A 22256-nucleotide genomic window follows, 5' to 3' on the forward strand; every position below is an offset into this window, starting at 1 on the left:
GATAAGCGCTCTTAATCTAGATTTTGCCGAAAATTCTGATCAAAACATTTCAGTATCTAAATAAAGTATACAGAAACTTATTAAGAGTATCTTTCTCTGAAAGCGTCAGTGAGCGCAGTGAAGGGATGTTGGAAAGCCTGTGGAATGATGCGCTCCTATTGGCCGCCGCTGCCGTGTATAAAGAGCCGCAGTGGCAAATTCAATCAGATCAACTGCGGTCATTCTCCGACAGGCATCCACGGGGACGCTTTATCACAGTGGGGACAGTTTTTCACGGCTTGTTTCTGATATTTTCTGAGGAGAAAAACCCTGGACCGCTTTTCACACCATGAAGGAAAGGAGAAACGCGCAGCCGCTGGTGGTGAGATGTAAACTGGTTCTTGTGGGAGATGTTCAATGCGGAAAAACGGCGATGTTGCAAGTCCTGGCGAAGGATTGTTACCCAGAGGTATGTATGTCTGCTCTGATGTCACTCATGTTGGTGAAAATGTGAACTAGAATGTATAGACAAAAAAGCTCTATTTTATCGGTAACAGAGTGATTTAAATTCTGATAAAATGATGGAAAATGGCAGGAGAAAACGGTGCGTCTGTTGCAGATGGGGACAGTTTGCATGCGCATTTTGTAAAATTTGGACATTTTGGGGGGTTATTTTGTGTTTTCTACCCATAATGTCATTAATTATACAAATGTTTCATTATAAATGCAAGTAAGATGTAATCCCTACGCATTGATACCTGTTTCATATTATAACGTACAATTGTGTCGACATCTCCTGTATCTGCAGTAATCCCGGTGATTGATTGACATCCAATATTCTTTCAACTTTTGGCTTTCTTTTTTTGATTGCATGTATGCATTAACGCTGCACTAAACAGCCAGATAAGTTCCAGTGCCTGTAGCTGACAGACTGACTGACACCTCCCCACTAATGGCACCATGTTGCTAATTGCTCCCCAGACCTACGTGCCCACGGTGTTTGAAAACTACACAGCCTGTCTGGAGCTGGAGGAGCAGCGGGTGGAGCTCAGTCTGTGGGACACCTCAGGTACCTATCACCTTTTCTGTCTGGCCATGACCTGCCTTTCTACCTGCAGCACAGAAGGATGATAAAACAGATCAATGCCCTGTGAATTAACTAGTCTCTGTCTCAGATGAAAGGAGAGCAAACCTTTGAATATTTGCTTTGTTGTTATGATGCTATCTATTTTGCAATAAAAAGAATGGTGGTAACTGTTATATGAATGGAAGCCCAGGCCATTGTTGATGCATTGGCACACACAGTGTATACTTGTTGAAAAAGACTCAGGCATTTGTTTTTGCAGTTTGTTGTTTCTTTTTAGATGAACCCTATGTTTTTTTTATATGTTTTTAGATAAAGAATTGGCAGATCTACAATCACTGTTTTACGTGCCAAGTTCGTTTCACTGCAAACTAAGCAGAAAGACAGGGATTATTCCAGTTCACTTGCTTTTAATGGTGACTTTATGCATCATATGTTCATTTACACTTGGCATGAAAAAGAGGGTCAATGTGTCACTACAGATCTCCGGGGAGATCTGCTGTGTAGTGTGTTGACCTGAATCTTGTGTGAAAGGGTCGGACCCACCTGTGTGATTCCCCTCTTGCTCACTGCTTGATAAGTTTCCCTCTCAGTCCTTGCATATCTGCGGCCACACCAGGTCACTGTGACAGGATAAATTGTGTGTTAACGTGAGTCATGCATAGAAAAGATCGTTTATGTAACAGACCCACTTATATGAGACAATGTAGTGTCTACTAGTGTATCCTCACATTTTTCCTCCATCATCCCAAAGTGGCTACAGGGAAAAAAAAAAAAAGTGAGTGTAATTCCCTTCCCAGACCAAATCCTGTTTTTAATCTCAGACTGTGGACCTTTGGTCTGGCCAGCAGGAGTGGGCCCGGTGCCCAGGGATGATGGGACAGAGAGAAGCTTGCTGATAAGCAGGAAGGTTTTCTGGAGCAGACAGATAGGAGGGAGCGCAGAAACTGTGGTGACCTGCATTCTCCTCCATATGCTGCCATGGCCTTCCACTCAAACTGATTCAAGGGATTAAGATCCTGAATAGGACCACTGGGCCATCCCCTCTGACTGACCCAAAGACTTTCTTTCTTCCTTGGTCATTTACATATGTTGCCTCTTTTCACCAGAAACAATGCACTGCACACACAACCAAATATATGCTGCACAGTGTAATACACATAAATATTACTGTACACAAGTATAGTGTGTTTCTGTAGAAGACAAGTCACAGCAATGAGATTCCTGTCAGACTCCTAGTGATATATATGACAGGCACGGGGGGCTAGTTGTTGGTCACATCATACCGTTTCTCCTTCTCACTGTAATTTGTTCTAATTGCATGGAGTTGTGCCTCTGTGGCCCCACCACAGTGAGCGTCTCCTCATTATCCCAGCTCTCCTTCATTGATCGGACTAACCTCATCACTGGCCCCACATGGCAGGCAGCTACTTCTCCCAGCTCCACCATGGATTTACAGACTAAAATCAATCCTCCGGTTTTAATCAGCCTGATCTGATCAGATGTGCAGGGAGGAGGGCTGAAGAGGGGAAGGTGAACACTGTCCAGTGGCTGTAACTCATGAATAGTTAACAATGAATTTGATTATGGTGTTAGTGAGTCATTTGTTTCAGGTTCACTGATCTTGCTTTTAATGGCTTTGCGTATAAGAAGCTACTGTACATGTAATTATGTATTCTGTGACTGAATAAGGGGGATTAATTTGAAATTAACCCCTACCATTTAACATGACGATACAATCGGTTTAATTGTGAAAGAGATGCATTGCTAGTGGACACATTGGATAGGATTACCAGACGACCTATCTCGAGGAATATTAGATTGTTTTTGGATTATTAAACATTTTATGCAGATTTACAGTTCATATCTACTAGAACAGAGCTACATGCTTTAATGTTGGAAAAAAAATCCACATTATTAATCTCACTAAGGGCATTGCTACTGCACATTCTGTTTGAAATATTAGATTTCGGGCCCCGTCTCCCTCCTAACTGCTCCAGTTTTTCCCCACTGGCTGGGGAAAAAAAAAAAAAAGTAGAAAGAAAATCTCCCAGGCTGGTTACTGAGCAGATTAGACAGATGTGCTGATCCACTGGTCATTTCATGAATGATTTTTGACATCTACACAGAGGCAAAACCATTCGGCACTTAAGGCTTGCTCTCATCACTTCTCATCTTAAACATAAGAAACTGACTCTCACACACCGTAAGAATAACACTACAAGGAGTGGCAGAAGAAATACTTAATTTTAACTTGGACTGAATTCATTTTTCAAAGCCACATGCCATACTATCAATGAATGAATCAATCAATCAATCAATCAATCAATCTTTATTTGTATAGCACTTTCAAAAAAACCCCTGTTGGCCAAAGTGCTTCAGAGTTAAAATCAAATAAAACATGGACTAAAAAAATGATCACAAGACACATAGAGACATTCCAGTAAAAAATCCAATGAAAAGAAATAAAAGTATGAAATCAATCAATTAATAAATCAATTAAAAAATGCTATTATGAGCCAAATGCCACAATTACTAATTAGTTTGTACTGATTTTGCCAAAATGTAGTACACAGTATGCAGCATGCGATTGTACAACCTAGATCGTTTGCTACTTCCTGGAAATGTCCAGTGTAGCTGACCAGTCCACCTCACATACTAAAGCAAGCCACTAAAGCAGAACCTGGTCACAGCAATCTTGTGACTGTGTCCTGCATGCTATGTATTAATGACCACCACTACATCAGTGTGCACTACATACTGGATACTATATTGTACGCACTATGCACACTACAACAAAAGATAACAGTTAAGAGTTTTAGCTTATCTGTTTTACTATTAACAAGCCTTTGAAGTTTTGGGAACATTTGGGTTTCAAAGATATCTCCAGAAACCTGTTCTCCATATTTTTCCAGTGAACTTGTGATCTGCAGAGACAAGAACTCATGCAGCCAATAGATAGGGGGCATCCATCCAGCCACGGTTGGCAAAATACAGAAATAACTGATAATGGCCCGGTTTCCCAGATCAGTTAAGTAGCTCTTAACAGCGAAAGACTTCTTTCACAGGCTCTTTAAGAAGGTTTGAAAGAAGTCTTTCGCTGTTAAGAGCTACTTAACTGATCTGGGAAACCGGGCCAATGTTTGTGCGTGTGAATTAACAGGGACTAGATGACACTACTTTGTGGTGATACTTCATTTTCCCATTCAATGACACACTCTATGTGAGGTGGAACTGAGACGTACATTTGTTTTCCCTCTGTTACACTATCAGAGGTAGCAACAGAGGCTAAACAAAGGGGAGATATAGAAAGACTAAGCACGCATCCTGGAACCAAGTGCTACGTTTGTTTCTTTGGCTTGAAAATTCCCAACGTACACTTGGCTTTGGTTTATCCAGAGCACTCTTCTCCACACTGTTACAAGTTGTATGAGAACTTGTTTTTCTTAGCATGGGTCAGACACATCTTTCTTCCTGGAAACATACACACTGTATACAAACCTGGAGCAATGCAGCTACCATTAACAAAGTGAAAGCTTAAAGTATGACGTGATGAGACAAGTCAAGAAAGAAAAGATTGGCCGAACCACGTGGCATTTTCTTTAGGTTAGTTGGAAGCTGTGTTCTTGTAACACTACAGAGACCTATTAACACAGCTGACAATGCTAATACTACAACAAATAATAATCATGAGTATAATAGGTCCTATTTTATGGCCACAACTAATGAATATTTCCATTATGAATCTATTATTTTACAATTAAGTAATCATTTGCTCAATGAAAATACTCCAAGAACCAGAAACACTTTTATTTTGGAGTCTGGAACCAAAGTTTGGTTTCAAAAATGTAAAAAGTGATTTTTGAAAAGTGCTTGTTCAAATGTGGATTGATACATTTTTATTCACTACTAACTTGCTTCATCTGTAGGAACGTGTTTAAAGCATCATATTGCATACATTATTTAGATAAAGAAGTCCTGCAAAAAACAAAAATTCCTTTAGCAATAATTAAAATGATACTATTCACAAAGACTGTGTGAGGACTCAAACGTTGCTTGCTAAGCACATATTTTTTTTCTGTGCAAACCAAAGCTTTAGCTTACTTTTGTAAATAATTTGGTATTTTTCCCTCAAGTTAAACATCCCCAGTGTCATCAGCCTTGACAGCCTGAAAGTTAAGCTTTTTAACAGTTCAAATGTGTTGATGCTCAGGAACAAAGAAGCGTCCTCTCTACGCCTGCAGGGGTCTTCTGCTGTGATTCTGCCTGGTTGATGTGAAAATATGGAGCAACTGTCTGATGCAATGTAGTGTGTCTTTTGGCCAGGCTGTGAAGTCTGCAGTCATACGCTGCAGCAGCACCACGGCTTCCAGTCGGCTGACTGTGGGTGGAGGAGCAGAGCTGCTCTCATCCCCAAATTTGTGAGTCAGGCCATCACCGGATCATTAGTCTGTCTGACCCCTGCCTTCTCATAGTGACAGGAGGAGAGCTAATGATGAAAATGGGTTTTGTTGCTCACTTGATTTAGCGCACAAGCAACACAGTATGCTCACTCATGCACACGGAGAGGAGCAGATACTCCCCTCCCCCACCTGTATGCTTCAGCACAGGGCCTGCCGTCACAGTTCATGAAGCCTGAAGATCTTTTACATCGGTCCAAATTCTGCTTCCATACTCAGGTCTGGGCGCCGTACCATCAAGACAGATGAAGTTCTTCTTGCTGCTATTCTCAAGTTAGGCGGCTTCCTTCTCCTTGTTTCATGCCTCAGAAACTCTCCATCTGTTTTGGAGGCAGAAATGGGAGGAAAAGGAACATTTGGACTATGCATCCCGCTGCATGGGCATTGATCAGCCTGTCCAAAAATCACTCCCTGGTTTGGTGCCATTGAGAGAAGAGGTGAAGAGAGCGAACAGGGCTGGTACCTGTAATATCCAACTGTGATGGATGGGGTGATGGATTAACAGCACAAGAGACATTTTTGTTATTCACTCCTGCTCTCCCTACTCATTTCCCTGCAAAAATACAAACGTCTCTTTCTACAGTGGAGACGGGGTCTTATAATATCATGTGAGTCCTATCAAGTCTGGTGTTGTACACAAATGTAATGCTGACGCATTTATAAGGCTGAGATTTAAAGACTGGTCATTTGGTCACCTGGGGGAGTTGAATTAAAAAAAAAATCCTTCACGTGCCTTTATGTCCCCTCCATATTGGCAGTAAAACTTATTTGTCAGCTTTAATTGCAAAGCTCTCAGAGCCCCAGTGCGGCTTTCCATTGATTGCTGCAGATAAGGAGATGTTTAATGCAGAATCTCAAGCAGTGTCCCGGATGTGTAATAACCCCTTGCAGAAGATTGAGATTTTTAGTGCCCCCGCTTCCTCTCTTATCAGAGCAGCAACACAAACAGCCTCCTCCTCACAGTGGTGCTAATTCTCTGATTCTAATATGTGTCAACTTTTCACAGTCAGTAAACTGGCACTTCCCTCTTATTTAGTAGCCGTAGGTGTTAAACGGCAGTCAGGGTTCTGTCACCTTTTTCAGAATACAGTAGGTTATTTACTCCAGTTAAAACATTTCAGTGAATTAAATGTAGAGCATAGATATGTCAATTTCTAAGTGTACAAAAAAAATAATACTACAAGTGTGTCCCTTTGTCATTTTGCAGGTTTGTTTACTTTCTTCAGGACATCGACTCCTGAGGACTTTTATCACAGCTTGTCATTATTCCACTCACAGCACCAGGCAGCTGGCAAATTCAGTTTTACCCTTTGATAATGTAGAAGACCATTAAGTATTCATGAAACCGCTTCACATGCACACATTCATGTTGCGTGTGTGTTTTCAAATGTGTTTTCTTCGGATGTATTGTATTGCACCAATATAAATCAATAATGAAAGTTGTGTAATATCTAATCGTGATTACAGAGACTGCTTTTGTTATCTGTAGCCATGAGAGGAGCACTGAATCCCTTTTGGGATTCACGCAGAGAGTGAAGTAAACACGTTAATCCCACTGAGCGGGCTTGTCTTGTGTTTCATCTGATAACAGATTGGGCTCACCCCTGGCTACAGCCACATTTAGATAGTGAGTCTGTGCATTATCAGGTGTAGTGTTTGCATGTGTAAATGTCCCCCTTTGTGTGCTGGATGTGTGGCTGAGTTTCCACAACTCTGTTGCGGAGAAGGAATGTCCCCAACAGTAGGTGGGTGGGCAGTTTGTGGTGTGAAATGATTGACTGGCAGTTAAAGGCGAGCCTTTATAGAGAGGTGGGAGGAATGCCTGATGTAGATGGTGGATTCCAAGGCTGTTGCTGTGGTAACAGAGGGACTGGAGGTATTGCTTGCCGAGCATAGGATTTTTGGGGGGTGGGTGGCTTACTTAAGGATTCTGAGCATGAGTGGGAGCGTCTGCCTGCCCCAAGCCCTCCCGTTCCACTTGTGTAATCTACTGCAAGAGAAGATCAATGAGGATTTATGGCTCGATTGTCATCTTCTCTCCCTCAGAAATGACAGCAAAAGGATAGGCGCAGTAAAAAAGAGCAGCTTCGGGAACAGCAAAACAAAGCTCAGAAGGAAGTGATGCCAGCTGCACAGAATCCCTGCAGCTGTATCTTCCGCTCCACCTATGCTGCTCATTCACACCTTTTTTTTGGGCATGACCAATTTCCTACAGTCTTGAATGAATTATTGATTTATTATTTCACAGTATAAATTGAATGCACTTTTGACAAGAAAATATAGCTTGCAGTAAAATACAAGAAACAAAGGGGTACACTCAGTTCTTCAGATACCCAACTAAAAGCCCTCAAGAACTTTGAAAGTGCGGCACCATTTTAACCATTTTGAAAATGATCAAAACACCTAAATTACTTTTATTGTATGAGCCTGGCCAAAGGAAAGCAGAAGCAGAAGTTTATCACTTTGTAAGCAGGTCTGATGGCACATGGAAATATTTTAAAGGAGCTGTATGTAAGAGCAATAATAAAACGAATCATAAAATTACCCCGATATGTCAACAGACATTTAAAAATCATGTTCATTTCAAATACTTATGTCACTGACAACAGCACTCAAGCCAGGATATTCCAGTTTAAAAAGAGGAGTTGCAGCCCTCAACTGATGTTTATGTTGTCATTTTTTGTTTTGGCCTGAAGCTCCACCCTCCACCTATCTCCCAATCACCAAGTCAGTATTGTTTCGGCATCCGGGTTGCCAGCTCCGCTCTAATTATCACAGCCATGGCAGCCTACGTTCCTGCTGCATTCTGCAGCCTACCTGGCAACCTCTGGTCGGGGGGAGGAGGGGGAGGGTACACGCCGCTCAACAATATTTTGAAAGTGACTGCAGTACCAGTTTTGGACATTTCTTACAGACGGCTCCTTTAAATCAGAGATTTCTGTTTTGTTTTCTTTTTTTTTAATCATATGAACAATCCTCTTATATCTTCCCTGCAGGTTCTCCATACTATGATAATGTGAGACCCTTGTGCTACAGTGACTCAGACGCAGTCTTGCTGTGTTTTGACATCAGCCGCCCCGACACTGTGGACAGCAGTCTTAAAAAGGTAATGGCCTTTTTACTTTCCCCAATCCTTTCCTTTGGCCTATTGTGACTCCTTTTGATGCGAGTATATCTTGGAGTGGGGCCCTGTGCCGTATATTCACACCATAAACGGTACACTTGCATTATTGAGCAACATATTATACTTCTATGCATTCACAGTGGAAGACTGAGATCCTGGACTTCTGCCCGAGCACACGTATCCTGCTCATTGGCTGCAAGACTGACCTGCGCACAGATGTCTGCACACTGATGGAGCTGTCCAATCAGAAACAGACTCCAATGACCTACGAGCAGGTGAGACCAAGAATAAACTCATGAAGAATGTGGTCATTGCTCAGCGGAAGCTATTGACATTAAGAGTTGTCTTTTTAAGAAAAAAATGCTGCATGCTTTTGTATTAGGTCCAATTAGGTGCAATGTTAGCGACAGGATAATAAAATTCCTTTGTCAGTCAATAAAGGAATTTTAAAGTAATGTATTTTATTTCTGCATCATGATATAAGTTGGTCTAAAATATTTATTTCACTATGAAAAAGGCTTGACTCTCTCTCGTTAGACCTTATACTCACTGAGTATCAACTGTCCAAAATATCCTGAATACAAATCCTGAACAGTGCATCGCTCTAAAACAGGCTGTTATGCTCCTTTAGTCATTTCACAGTCATTTTTTGAATTTTTGAGGCCTCTTAAGACTCCACACTATTGTTCATGGTAAAATAAAATAAGGTTCTGGTGGAGGATGTTATCAACAGTATCATTTCTCATCTAACTCATTGCAGGGCTCTGCTATGGCCAAGCAGCTGGGTGCAGAGGCTTATCTCGAGTGCTCAGCATTCACCTCAGAGAAAAGCATCCACAGTGTATTCCGCACAGCAGCGATGGCCTGCATCAACAAGCTGCAACCACTCCCAAAGCCCAGCCCCACCCGCCGCCTCTCCAAAAGACTTCTGCACCTGCCTAGCAAGTCGGATTTGCTCTCCTCCAATTTCAAGAAGGAGAAGGCCAAGAGCTGCTCAGTCATGTGAGTGGAGACCTCTTGGGTCACAGTCCTTATATGCGACTCCCGGCCCCAGCCTCGTTGGTCTTGGGGAAGGGGGGTGGGCACGATGGTTTTATCAGGGTTTTTCCTGCTGAATCCTTCCCTCACCCCCCCAGGAAACCAAACACTCCTCAGAAGAGGTGGACACTTCGCTGTCCACTTGCTCCTGAACCTCTTAGCGCACATCCATCTTTCTTTTCCACCGTTTATTTTGCTTTTGAACAAAACAGTAATCAGTCAAGGTTTGATCATCCAGCTATCATTTTGTTTCAACTGTAAACAGTATGCAAATACAACGGTGTTACATCTGTCTGATTTTACTATCTATAGGCACATGTTGATTTTGTCCAATATGGAAATGTGCAACGTGTGACGTTTTATCTTGTGATGTAAATGCAGCTGAGACAACTCAATGGATATTTTTCTAAGTACGTAAATAAATCTAGCATGAAACCATCAGGAACAAGCAAAATCCTGTACATCCCTCTCAGTATGGTGTGTGAGATCTGAAATAGCGTGTCACGGGTTTCCCTTTTCGATGAAAGTACAGACATGTACTGGGACAAACCATAGAGAGAGCTATTACAGAAGGCTGTTGTTGAGCGCAGGGATAAGAGCCGTAAACGCAGACAATAGTCTAGACTGCATCAACCTGGATGAATTGTTGATGTACGGTTGTGTCGCTCTGGACGGCACAGCTCTACAGGCTCTTCGGAGAACTGAGTGGAGGACTCTGAAGATTATCTGTGTATGCAAATTAACTGCAGACATGTAGACACAACTTAGAAACAGACGTTTAACCAGGTTGTTGATGGCTCAGCTGTTGCTATTACTAGTACCAAAACACACACATTTTAATAGAAGGTAAAAAAAAAGAGGTGTTTTTGTTGCGACCAGCAGCATGAACACAAATGATTCAAGCCGTCTCGCTGTAGTGGAGCATTATTTACAAAGCTGTGCCTGGTTACTGAGATCACCTGAAATGTTCGAAGGCATATTCAAAAATGTGAAATTGCTTCCGAGAGACCAGTGATGTGAAAAATCTGATATGCATTTTCAAATAGTCTTTGGAAAATATTTGTAGCATTGCATTGTTGGCGGTTTTTTCGGCAGTTGTCAAATCATATGCAATCTTGAAAAATGCCTTTCGTATAATTTTTCCCAGAGGTCGCTGAGATTTGTTTTGAAAACTGAATACTTGCATTTACCCAATGTAGCACTCCCGATGTGACCATATTCTTCCGAGATGATTCGTTTTTGTTTTGCACACACGTTTCAGTCTATTGACCTCTGAAAAGCAGCACTTACTGTAGGTTACAATGACTATGGAGCGTAGGGCATCGGATGCTTTTACTGAGCTTAAGTCTTTGATTTCATGGTCATGTGTGTGTGCAGAATAGATTTCTGCAATTCTGACCATAAAGCAATCATGATTTAGGTGCTTGTGATGCAAGGTGACCTGTGTGGCAATAAAGATGCAGCTTTGCGATTACTTTGATGCCTCAGTGCTCCGTGGACCGACATGTTAGACTGAAACCATCTTTGGTGTACAAATAGGTTGCTGATCCTCTATAGGTACATACTAATTTGGAGAATTGTCAGTAACAACATTGTATTTTGAAACATATTAGAGTATGGTTATAAGAAATATGCTTCTTTAGGTTGAAAAATGCTAGCCTTCTCTGCTGATTCTATATTATCTTAATAAGAAATATTGAGACAGAGAGATTAATTTGAGTTGTTTGAGTGAGTTGACAACAACAAGCTTTTAAAATTGGGAATACCCTTAAAAAGTCAAACAATTATTAATTAAGGGCTAAAGTGTAGGGAAACAAAAGGATGCAGGACTGAGAAGAGCAAGTAATCAAACTGCACAGGCTGGCCCTGTCCAAAGAAAGCTATTTTTCCATTCTTCTTTTGTGTGTGTTAATTTTTGTGTATTTAATAGCATGATGTGAGAGGGCATGTTATGGTGGAGATATCCTCCCGACATGGTTATTGTGTCTTAACGCAGCTGTGGACTGCCCCCGCTAGTTGGAGGAACTTAAAGTGGTGTATTTGCACAAAGGCTTCCAGTTCATGGTAACACACCAAAATTCCTCGGCATTGCCTAGCAACAGAGCAGAAAACAGGCTCCAGCTCTTGGGTTTGTCGTGTGGATAGATAGGTTTATCTCACAAGCAGACATCTCTACATTCATTACATTGACACATTTATTTCCAAGCTTGTTAAAACATTAATTTTATTTTTATTTTCTTCTAATTTTATTTTTCGGGGGGGGGGGGGGGGGGGGCGGGGGGGTTAGTGAGCTGAGGTCAAGCTTTCTCAAGATCGGTTGCGCGGATGGCTCAGTGACCATATCAGTTAATATGCAGCCTTTGTGTTTTATAGTCAGTGTGTGGTTAAACGGTGCAGTCAAACTCTTAAGCATGTCCTATTAAACTTCTATGATTGTACATACCGTCTCTTGTTTTATAGTTACTGTAAGACATCTTCAAGGATGTCACATTATAATATTCTTGCTGATGTAGATATTAATTTGGCAGCTTTTTTTTGTTTTTTTGTTTGAGCAACATGTACATTTGGTTAAATTCTACTTTGGAAATGAAGCCTTTTTTTTTCCTTTTTGTTTTATGTTTATTGCTGTGTTAAATAAAACTCGCCCTTTGGGGCACTCTAAAATATTCGTTCCTGTACTTATTTTTTCCCTCCATTTGGTATTGCACTGTTACAATATCGTTTCAGTGCAAACTTCAGTGGTCAGTCAATTCTGCAGGAGGTAAGGTGCCATGTAAATCCTCAAACAGGCTCTATATCATTATACACAAGAAGAGCAGGTCTCATTAAGAATGGAGTAAAGTTAAATCAGGATGGATAGGGGATTAGTGACATTTCCATCAACCCTGTTCTCAGATCATAGTCACTGCTCAGGGAACTATTGATTGCTGACTGAGAAAAGGAAGGCATGTCAAAGGTTTAAATTACCTTTTTTTCTTTTTTCTACATAGTATGCCCAATAAAAGTGGGATAAAGGACTGAATTTTCATATTCACAAATAGCAAATTATATAATTATGGAAATAGTGTTTGCATACATGGAAAATAATTATCTGAGACAGACAGGCAGGCTGAAAGACACTGATCCTTGCTTCTAAAGACTGCTGGGCACATCTGTCTTCAAACACACCACATCTGGTCGCGGCCAGCTGTGGCTGTATCTCAGACTGGCCTGATGCCACTTGAATGTGGCTCTGGTGCCAGCAGGCCAAACCAGCACATGTGCCCTCACACTGCCCTTCTCTCCGCACACCAGACTGTAACTCATCCTAATCAGCCCTAATGAGTCTGTGGAGCGACATCTGAGAGGTAGACAAGCAACAAAGGACAGCGGTGCCTCTTTGACTGTGGGTGGAGTGGAATGACAAATTAAAAAATGGACGGCTGTTCTATCACCTCAGTCTCACCAGTCCTTCCAGTGACTCAGTGGCTTCACGAGCCACATTCACCTGTTTGTGTTCATTCGTACAAAACTAAAAACCTTTTCTGTCTTACTCATGTAGCAACAAGACATAATACACAATGTCCAGGTGAATATGACAGCATGCACTGAGACCAGTTGAAAACCTGTTGATTACCAGAGCCCCCCGTACAGGGAGCACGTGTGATTTGAGGGCAGAAGCCGGAGAACAGGCTGGTAATTAATACTGTACATGTCGTCTCTGGTCATAGCTGAAGGGCATGTGAGTCAAAAATGCAAACATGTCACCTTTGAACTTGAACAAGCACAGCTCAGGCACCTGATGAATCAAGTCCAGAATTGATTGGTTTTCATTAACACTTCAGCAAAATACTTTATTTCTTGTCCATTATTTTCACTACTCCTGCGAACTACAGCATGTTTTGTGTTGTGCTGGTGGTTTGGGAGCTTTTTTCCCTCCATAAAACTGCTTCCTGCTCCAACATGAGGTTATATTACAACGAACCTAATCAGTGCATTAGTGAGCTTTTCTTTCTTTAAACCAATATTTTCACCAAAAGGGATTTATTTAATGGTGAAAGGATGAGAGAGGGGACCAATGTCCACCCAAAATGTAATTCAGAGAACGTCAGATCTGGGTGGCACCGCATTGTAAAATAAGAGACAAAGAGTTTTTAGGGTGCAGGTGACAGTGTTGAACATCCCAACTGATTAAACTCATTAAAATGCTTTGAAACATCAGACACATAATCGTGTTAAAGGTAAAGAGCTGATTTTTACTTACATTTTACAGCAAAAAACAACGTGAATCATGGGCCATCAGCGGGCTGAATGGTGGAACACCTGAGGCACAGGCTGACATTGTAGACACACACACACACACTGGGTGTGAGGACATGTAAATGGGCCACATACGCTGTTAGTCGTAGTAAATTAGGCCAACATCTGGACAAGCACAGAGAGTTCAATTGCCCACTGAGCTGCAGCTTGTACCTCAAGGGCTCAGTTAAGAAGAAATGGCATCAGGGCATAGTTCAGTGCTCTTTTAAGACCAGCCCTACCACTTTGTTAGTATTTTGCCATCCAGAGCCACGGTACAGAAATTCTTTGTCATCAGGTCACTTTGACCGAGGATTCAATGGACAAAAGTTGAAGGAAAGGCGTTTTACCCACAGAGACACTTCACTGGGATTTATAACACACTGAATTATTTTTATCCCACACTAAAATACTCACAGTAGTGAAAATATCATTCTATTTCCAAATTACATTTAAAATGATTAATTAAAATCTGCATAAAAGATGAAAAGACGCACCAACAGTCACGTAGTGGTGAGACTGGACTCACATTTAAAAGCATCTTAAGCCAATAGATAAAGATACAAAAAAGGATTATAACGAATAGTTGATCATAATAGGCTTTTGCTGGACGTGGGAGCTTTTCTGCAGGTGTGGCTGGGGCTGGCAAAGGTGATCGGGAAGGAATTATGCACCACTGACTGAAATGCTGTTGCTCCATAGTATTGAAATATGTCAGGAGTCCTTAAACGTCCCTCTGCAAGGAAACAACAACACTTTTTCCATGTCACCTGTCACTGTCAAACCTGATATTGTGTAAAAGAAAATCCTGCACAGGCTCAAATGCTTTAGTGAGGGCTGCATATATCCATCTACAACAATCTGCGCAGAGATGTGCTGGTGCTAATCTTTGATTACTGATGAGGTGTGATGAGGTGTTGAGTCCTGCAGCCTTCCCCTATCTCTATCTCTCTCTCCCTCGCTTGCTTACAGACACACAGACACCAGATCATCTGCCTCTGCCGCAGTGCAGGGAAGGGCCAAAATATCGAAACCCATCAACTTCCTACTCACAGTTTGGCACACAAAATGATGTCACAAGGAGGATCCATTCTGACAAAAAACTTTTAAGCATAATATTTCTATACGCATAATCTTACAGGTGAAAGTGATCATATTTGTAAGCGCTCGAAAAATACCTTCTTACCTGTTGTTGCTGTTTAAGTCTTGGCGTTACTCCAGAAAAAACTGTCTGTCAGTCTGTTTAAGCGTGTCTGAGCATCAACTTGACACATTGCCACAAAGTTTTGTAAAGGCATTTGTCTTTCCTATATATTGAATTGCATTTACTTTAGTGATATTTTGACATCCGGCAAAAAAAGCCTCTGGAAGTCTCAGCTAATGAAATCTAGTTCAGATATTGAAGCCCTACTCAGACTACTTGTAACCACTCTCATAGCTATCTAACTTGTTTTCAAATGCCATCACTCATAAATATTCAACATTTTCCAAAACTACACACAACTAATAATAGATAACATCCCCCATTATCCACGTCTGCAGTTGATTCAGTGTTGATTAAAGACTATTTAGCATGCAAACATGTCAAACTGAGACGGTGATCATCTTATTAACATTATATCTCATTAATGTTATTGTATTAGCATTGCTAATGTGAGCACATCTAACTGCCCCTCACATGGACGTACACTCATCATTTCTCCATTAGTTACTCACAAACACATAATTTGCATCATTATTTTACACACAGCACCAGTATCAGCTCAGTCTATCTTAAGCAGGAGCTCCTCCACAACCCCCACTTCCACATGTGATTGCTGACCCCAAATTCCCTTCAGTGACTTGATGTGCAGCTCCCATAGCGCTCTCTCATGATCCTGTGTTTCCCCTTGCAGGACCGATGAGCCCAGTCAAACGTGAGCTGTTGCTGAAAGTTCCCTCCGGTCATGATGGGGACACAAAGTTGCGCTCAGAAACTAAATTGCTATTCTTTTATATATATATATATATATATATATATATATATATATATATATATATGTATATATATATATAAATATATATAAGTGTTGATTTTATTTTATTTTTTACACATTGATGGGCCAGAAACAAAGAAACCTGTAGCAGAAAACATGCGAACTGAACAAAAGCTGGTTGCACGAGTCATCATTGGTTCATTCTGCTCCTTCTTCAGAGTGGGTGTTTACTGTTATTTACTGTGAACCTAACTGTTTTGCAGATTCAAAGTTTGGTGCAAAGCACAAAATAACAATGTCATGTTAATCCACACACACACACACACACACACACACACACACACACACACACGCACGCACGCACGCATGCACACACACACGTATTTTCTCTGCCCTTATTTGTGATCACTGGGGCAACCACCTTCAATGGCCAAGAAGTGCTCCGCTGCCCACAATGTCCCACTGTGTGTGCACTAGTGGTTGAGGAGACACACACACTGAGGACCTGGCTACAGGCCACATCCTGCATGTGTGTGCACAAGCCAAAATAACACATAGCGATACCGTGCCATGCCCTTTAAGCCCCATCCCTCAGCTGTACTAGTGGACAAATAAGCAGGGTCCCGAGCTTTGTCCTTCATGCTGATTAAAATGCTAGATTAGGTCGGCTGTAGCAGGCTGAGTGCGCAGCAGTGATAATTACTCCATAATTGCACCATATTGTGTCTCCACTGTGTTTCATCGCTATCATTTTACTTTTTACTCAGTGGTCATGTGGGTAAGCACTGCTTTAATTGCACAAATCTGGCACTATCCCCTTTAAGTCAGTGAAAGCATGGACAACTATAAAAAGCATTCCTATAAAGAGTGCAGATCCCCATCAGCGATCACTGCCCTTGTATGTGTGTGCATGTGTGCAAATGTTATCCTTAAGCAATCAGAGAAGGTTTAGTGGGGGTGAAGGATAAGAGGCAGACAAAGGGAGGGCTGAACTGACTCTAAGCAGCCCTCTGCTCATTTTTTTGTCCATCTTTGTGGGACCATCGCTAGAGGCAGAGTAGCTTGTGCTTTTAGTGATCTGAGGGAGCTTGAGGTGTGTATGTAGTGGAGTCTTGGGCCGCAGGGAGGGAGGGGACGGGATGTGATAAGTGTCCCAAAGGGTGGCTTCAGACATGTGAGAATATTCTCATGTACACTGAATTTTTCTTCCATATGACTGATGTTGCAGCACTGTGGTGCAGTGGTTAGCGTTATCTCCTCAAGGCAAGAATTCTTCTGGCTCAAATCATGACCTTTTCTCCCCATGCCTGTCTGGGTTTTCTCCATGGATGGATGGATGGATGGATGGATGGATGGATGGATGGATGGATGGATGGATGGATGGATGGAGCTGAAGAGATGCATTTCCTGCTGGGACAGATATGGACATTGGTGTGCTAAAGAAGGAAGAGGGAGCTATAAAGGACACACTGAGCAGAGCAATGACACTGATCATTGGTGACAACTGAGCTATAAAAACACCGTAAGTACACACACTAGAGGAAGCTGTTGCTTGTACAAATTCATTGAGGGGACAGAAGCGTGCCAGTGCAGATTACATAAGCGCTGCATTGGGAAAGAGGTCTGGCAGCATCAGGAAAACGGAACAAGCCAAATTGCAGCAAAAAATAGACCAATCAAACAGACTGTTTAGGAATAAATATAAAAGAGGCCTGGATTGTCACTCTGCCTTTCAAAGGAAGAAATCTGTAGAAGCACTCAATTTATCATTGTGATTTCATGTCCAAGATGAATGATTGTGAACATTTTTATATAATGAGCAACACTCATAATATTTTTTGCCATTTAACAGCAAAGATCTCAGAAAAAACATTGCCGTGTATTTTTAAGAACAACTGGACATGACATGTCACAGAAAATATTTTCACATTGGAGCTGCAGTAATATGGTAAATAAACTTTGTACTACATACGAGTTAGTAAATGAACCCTCCATCCAGACTACTCCACCTTCTTTAAGGGGTAGCAGCGGTGTTTGTAGAATCATTACACTTACTTAAGAAAAAACAAGTAAATTACAACGCTATGAAGGTCTCAACATATATTTGCCTTGAAAATATATCTGTGTTAAAGGTCGTGCTTGGTTTCATGGTTTGGGTCATAAAAATAATTTGAGACATTCTTTAACTGGCAGGTTCAATGTTTGAGTGTGAATAATTGTCTGTAAAAAAGATACAAATTTAATATAAAGGATAGAATTAAAAAAGTTGAGATTTCGTTTATTTGTTTATTTTAAATAAACACATTGTCTAAAATTTTCCATCCATCCATCGTCCGCCACTTATCCGTTCCCGGGTTGCGGGGGCAGCAGTCTCAGCAGAGATGCCCAGACTTCCTTCACCCCAGACACTTCCTCCAGCTCTTCCGAGGGGAGTCCGATACTTGAACTCCTCCACCTGAGGCAGGACTTCTCCACCCACCCACCCTTTCCCGATGGAGAACCATGGCCTCGGTCTTGGAGGTGCTGATTCTCATCCCTGCCGCGTTGCACTCGGCCTCAAACCGCCCCAGCACATGCTGAAGGTCCCGGTCCGATGAAGCAAACAGGGCCATGTCATCCGCAAAAAGCAGAGACGAAATCCTGTGGTTCCCAAACCAGATCCCCTCCGGCCCGTGGCTGCGCCTAGAAATCCTGTCCATAAAAATTATGAACAGGACCGATGACAAAGGGCAGCCCTGCCGGAGTCCAACATGCATCGGGAACAAGTCTGGTCTACTGCCGGCAATGCAAACCAAACTCCTGCTCCGATCATACAGAGACCGGACAGCCCTTAGTAGAGGGCCCCGGACTCCATACTCACTCAGCACCCCCCACAGAATGGCACGAGGGACACGGTCAAATGCCTTCTCCGGATCCACAAAACACATGTAGACTGGTTGGGCAAATTCCCATGAACCCTCGAGCACCCTGCGGAGGGTGTAGAGCTGGTCCAGTGTTCCACGACCGGGACGAAAACCGCATTGTTCCTCCTGAATCCGAGTTTCAACTATTGGCCGTATTCTCCCCTCCAGTACCTTGGCGTAGACTTTCCCAGGGAGGCTGAGAAGTTTGATCCCCCTATAGTTGGAACACACTCTCCGGTCCCCCTTTTTAAACAGAGGGACCACCACCCCGGTTTGCCACTCCAGCGGCACAGTCCCCTTCCTCCATGCAATCTCGCAGAGGCGTGTCAACCAAGACAGCCCTACGACATCTAGAGACTTGAGGTACTCAGGGCGAATCTCATCCACCCCCGGTGCCACTGAGGAGCTTACGAACTACCTCAGTGACCTCGGCTTGGGTGATGGATGAGCACGTCCCCGAGTCCCCACTCTCTGCTTCCTCAGTGGAAGGCATGTCAGTCGGGTTGAGGAGATCCTTGAAGTATTCCTTCCACCGTCCGACAATGTCCCCAGTCGAGCTCAACAGCTCCCCACCCGCACCATAAACGGTGCCGGCAGAGTACTGCTTCCACCTTCTGAGGCGCCGAACGGTCCTCCAGAATTTCCTCGAGGCCAACCGAAGGTCTTCCTCCATGGCCTCACCGAACTCCTCCCAGACCCGGGTATTTGCCTCCAGGACCGCCCGAGCTGCGGCTCGCTTGGCCTGCCAGTACCCATCTACTGCTGTTCGGCACGTAGGCACAAACAACAGTGAGAGACCTTTTCCCGACCCGAAGGCGCAGGGAAACGACCCTCTCGTTCACCGTGGTGAACTCCAACACATGGCGACTGAGCTGAGGGGCTATAAACAAGCCCACACCAGCCCGCCGCCTCTCACCCTGGACAATGGAAGTGAGCCCGACTATCTCTAGCCGGCTCCTTCCCCGCCAGCGAGGTGACATTCCATGTCCCTACTGAGAGGGTTTTGGTCCAGGGATTGGGTCGTCGAGGCACCCTGCCACGACTGCTACCCAGTCCCCATTGCACTGGCCTCTCATGGACCTTCCTGTGTGTGGTGGGCCTAGGGGAAGGCGGGCCCATGTCGCCATTTCGGGCTGAGCCTGTCCGGGTCTCACGGGCAAAGACCCGGCCACCAGGCGCTCGCCTTTGAGCCCCAACCCCAGGCCTGGCTCCAGGGAGGGGCCCCAGGCGACGTAACGGCCCTTTGATTTTTCTCCTCCATGATTAGCTTGTCAACCGCTCTTAGTCTGGCCCGTCACCTAGGACCTGTTTGCCATGGGAGACCCTACCAGGGGCATAATGCCCCCAACAACTCCTAGGCTAGCTCCTAGGATCACTCGGGATCACAAACCCCTCCACCACAGTAAGGTGACGGTTCAAGGAGGGGGTCTAAAATGTTATGAAATGTAAAGTTATTCCAGCAGATAGTTTTCATCCCATCTTCTTCTCGTTTCTTCCCGTCACACTCGCTCTTCTTCCTCCTCTCTTTGATTCACACCTTCCAGAGCTCCTGATTTGCCACTGTTTGCGAGTCTTCTTTGGAAAGTAGATATGATTTGGAAAGTTAACATGCCATGCTAATTCTTGACTCAAAGGCAGTGATATCTGGAATTAGACCCCCCCAAAAAAATTACAAATATGGCCTTGGTTGTCCAAAATAGTTTTTTTAATGAAAAGAAATGTTATCCAAAAGGTCCACAAAGTGCTCAACTATTATCTCATTTCACAGTATTTTGCTGTTATTTCGTTCACAACAAATTGTTTCACTGCAGAACATTTATTGTGGGATTAAACAGTGTTTTCTTTTCATTTAGATGTGTGCGGTCGGATGAAGGGGCTTATATGGGGGTTTGTAAGCAGTACCAAATATTTGCTCTGAGGACTAGAATTTTCTTTCTGTCTTTCTTCTCTTTATCCAGAGTTTCTTTCTTGTAAACATCAAGATCCTAATGAATATTCACAGATTTATGAATTATGAGGAAAAAAAGAGTATGGCTACTTATATAACAGTCACATTTGTTATAATTATCTGACGTGATTAAGCTCTCCGTTTGCTCTCATTATCCACTGCCGTCACTGCTGAGTAAGCCCTATGTTGCTACAAGTTGCAAGTGCTCAATTTACTAATTGCAATAGATCCTGCTGAGCCTCTGATAGTGTCACATATCCACATCAATAAAGGCTCAGGTGAAGCAGGTTGCCCACTTCTCTTCATAACTTCAAGAATTTTCTTGTCTCCACAAATTTGACCTTGGGACTCTCTGGAAAGGGAGTGCTTGAAGGACCCAAGATGCAGGAGAACTGGAGAAGCGAAAAGATGTAATGCACTTTATTAAAACAAAGGCATTGACACAGCAGGATATGCAATGAACCAAAAGCACTACGTGCAGGGACAAGCAGAGCAGGCTGGAGACAGAAGAGCAAGCACAACAAATGGACTGGCAGGGGAAGGAGAAGAGACGAGACAATCAAGAGGCTCATAAACTGAAGAGACAGAGTTGTGGATAATGAAGGAGAGTAACAAAGGGAAGAGGAAGAAGAGGAGGGAAGGCCAGGCACTTTCAAAATAAAAGGTATAAGGTCATCAAAGAAAAAATAAAAATAAACTTGAGATCAACAATAAAACAATTATAAAAGAGTGTGTTACATCACTTATTGTTAGATAAAATCTTTGTGTGGTCAACAAACTTCTACCTTAAAGTGAACCTACAGTAGATGCAGCAGCCCACACTTTGGCAGAGCAACTCCAAACATGCAGTTATGTAAACACAAAGCTTTCATTGAGCAAGTCTATATATATGGTGTATATTCAATTTGTGGAGCCCAAGCAACCTGTGCACAGGATCGTGCCTTAGCCCACATGCTTCAAATAATCACGATGCTGCAATCTGGCTGTTCAGTGGAGAATAACAGGCTGCCCCTCACGCTTTCTACTGTGGTATGCAAATGTGATGAAATCCATATCCTTTTTTCATTTTCATTCCAAACAGTAGGTTCATATGATGACGATGATACCCATCAATTTGGAATGGTTATGACGCCTTTTTCCAATTTTGGAGTCACAAGCTAAAAACATTCAAGCCAGTCACCAGTCCGGAAGTGACATCTCTGACCGTAGAGACTTCAGCTAACATGTCAATTGCTGGAGGACACAAGAATACAATTAGAAAACAACTGAACAAATATGGCGTGTCCATGAGGGTTGATAACCGTCAAGCTCGTGGCAGGGAGGTGATGATTTATGCTTTTTGCAGCAACAGGACCTGGGCACCTTGCTGTCTTTGAGTCGACCGTGAACTTCCTCTGTATACAACATCTGTCTGGCGGCTAAAGCTTTGCCTTAATTGAGTTAAAGAATCAAAGGTGCTGTCAAAG

At 42.8% G+C, this 22256-nt stretch overlaps 1 protein-coding gene across 1 annotated transcript; it reads left to right on the forward strand.

Moving 5' to 3' along the window:
* The first annotated feature begins 224 nt into the window (after positions 1 to 224).
* On the forward strand, positions 225 to 11951 carry rnd1b (Rho family GTPase 1b). The gene is made up of 5 exons (XM_061736224.1): positions 225 to 448; positions 961 to 1048; positions 8520 to 8629; positions 8788 to 8922; positions 9408 to 11951. Exons 1-5 carry the CDS (start codon positions 329 to 331, stop codon positions 9651 to 9653), a joined length of 699 nt encoding a protein of 232 aa, XP_061592208.1. The 5' UTR covers positions 225 to 328; the 3' UTR covers positions 9654 to 11951.
* The last annotated feature ends 10305 nt before the right edge of the window (positions 11952 to 22256 follow it).

Source organism: Cololabis saira, chromosome 12, assembly GCF_033807715.1.
Source record: "Cololabis saira isolate AMF1-May2022 chromosome 12, fColSai1.1, whole genome shotgun sequence".
Lineage (NCBI taxonomy): Eukaryota > Metazoa > Chordata > Actinopteri > Beloniformes > Belonidae > Cololabis > Cololabis saira.

Coding starts and splice junctions, on each gene's coding strand:
- rnd1b (XM_061736224.1), top strand. CDS start 329: ATGAAGGAAAGGAGAAACGCGCAGCCGCTGGTGGTGAGATGTAAACTG. Junction 1,049..8,519: donor CAGTCTGTGGGACACCTCAG/GTACCTATCACC, acceptor TCTTCCCTGCAG/GTTCTCCATACTATGATAAT. Junction 8,923..9,407: donor CTCCAATGACCTACGAGCAG/GTGAGACCAAGA, acceptor AACTCATTGCAG/GGCTCTGCTATGGCCAAGCA.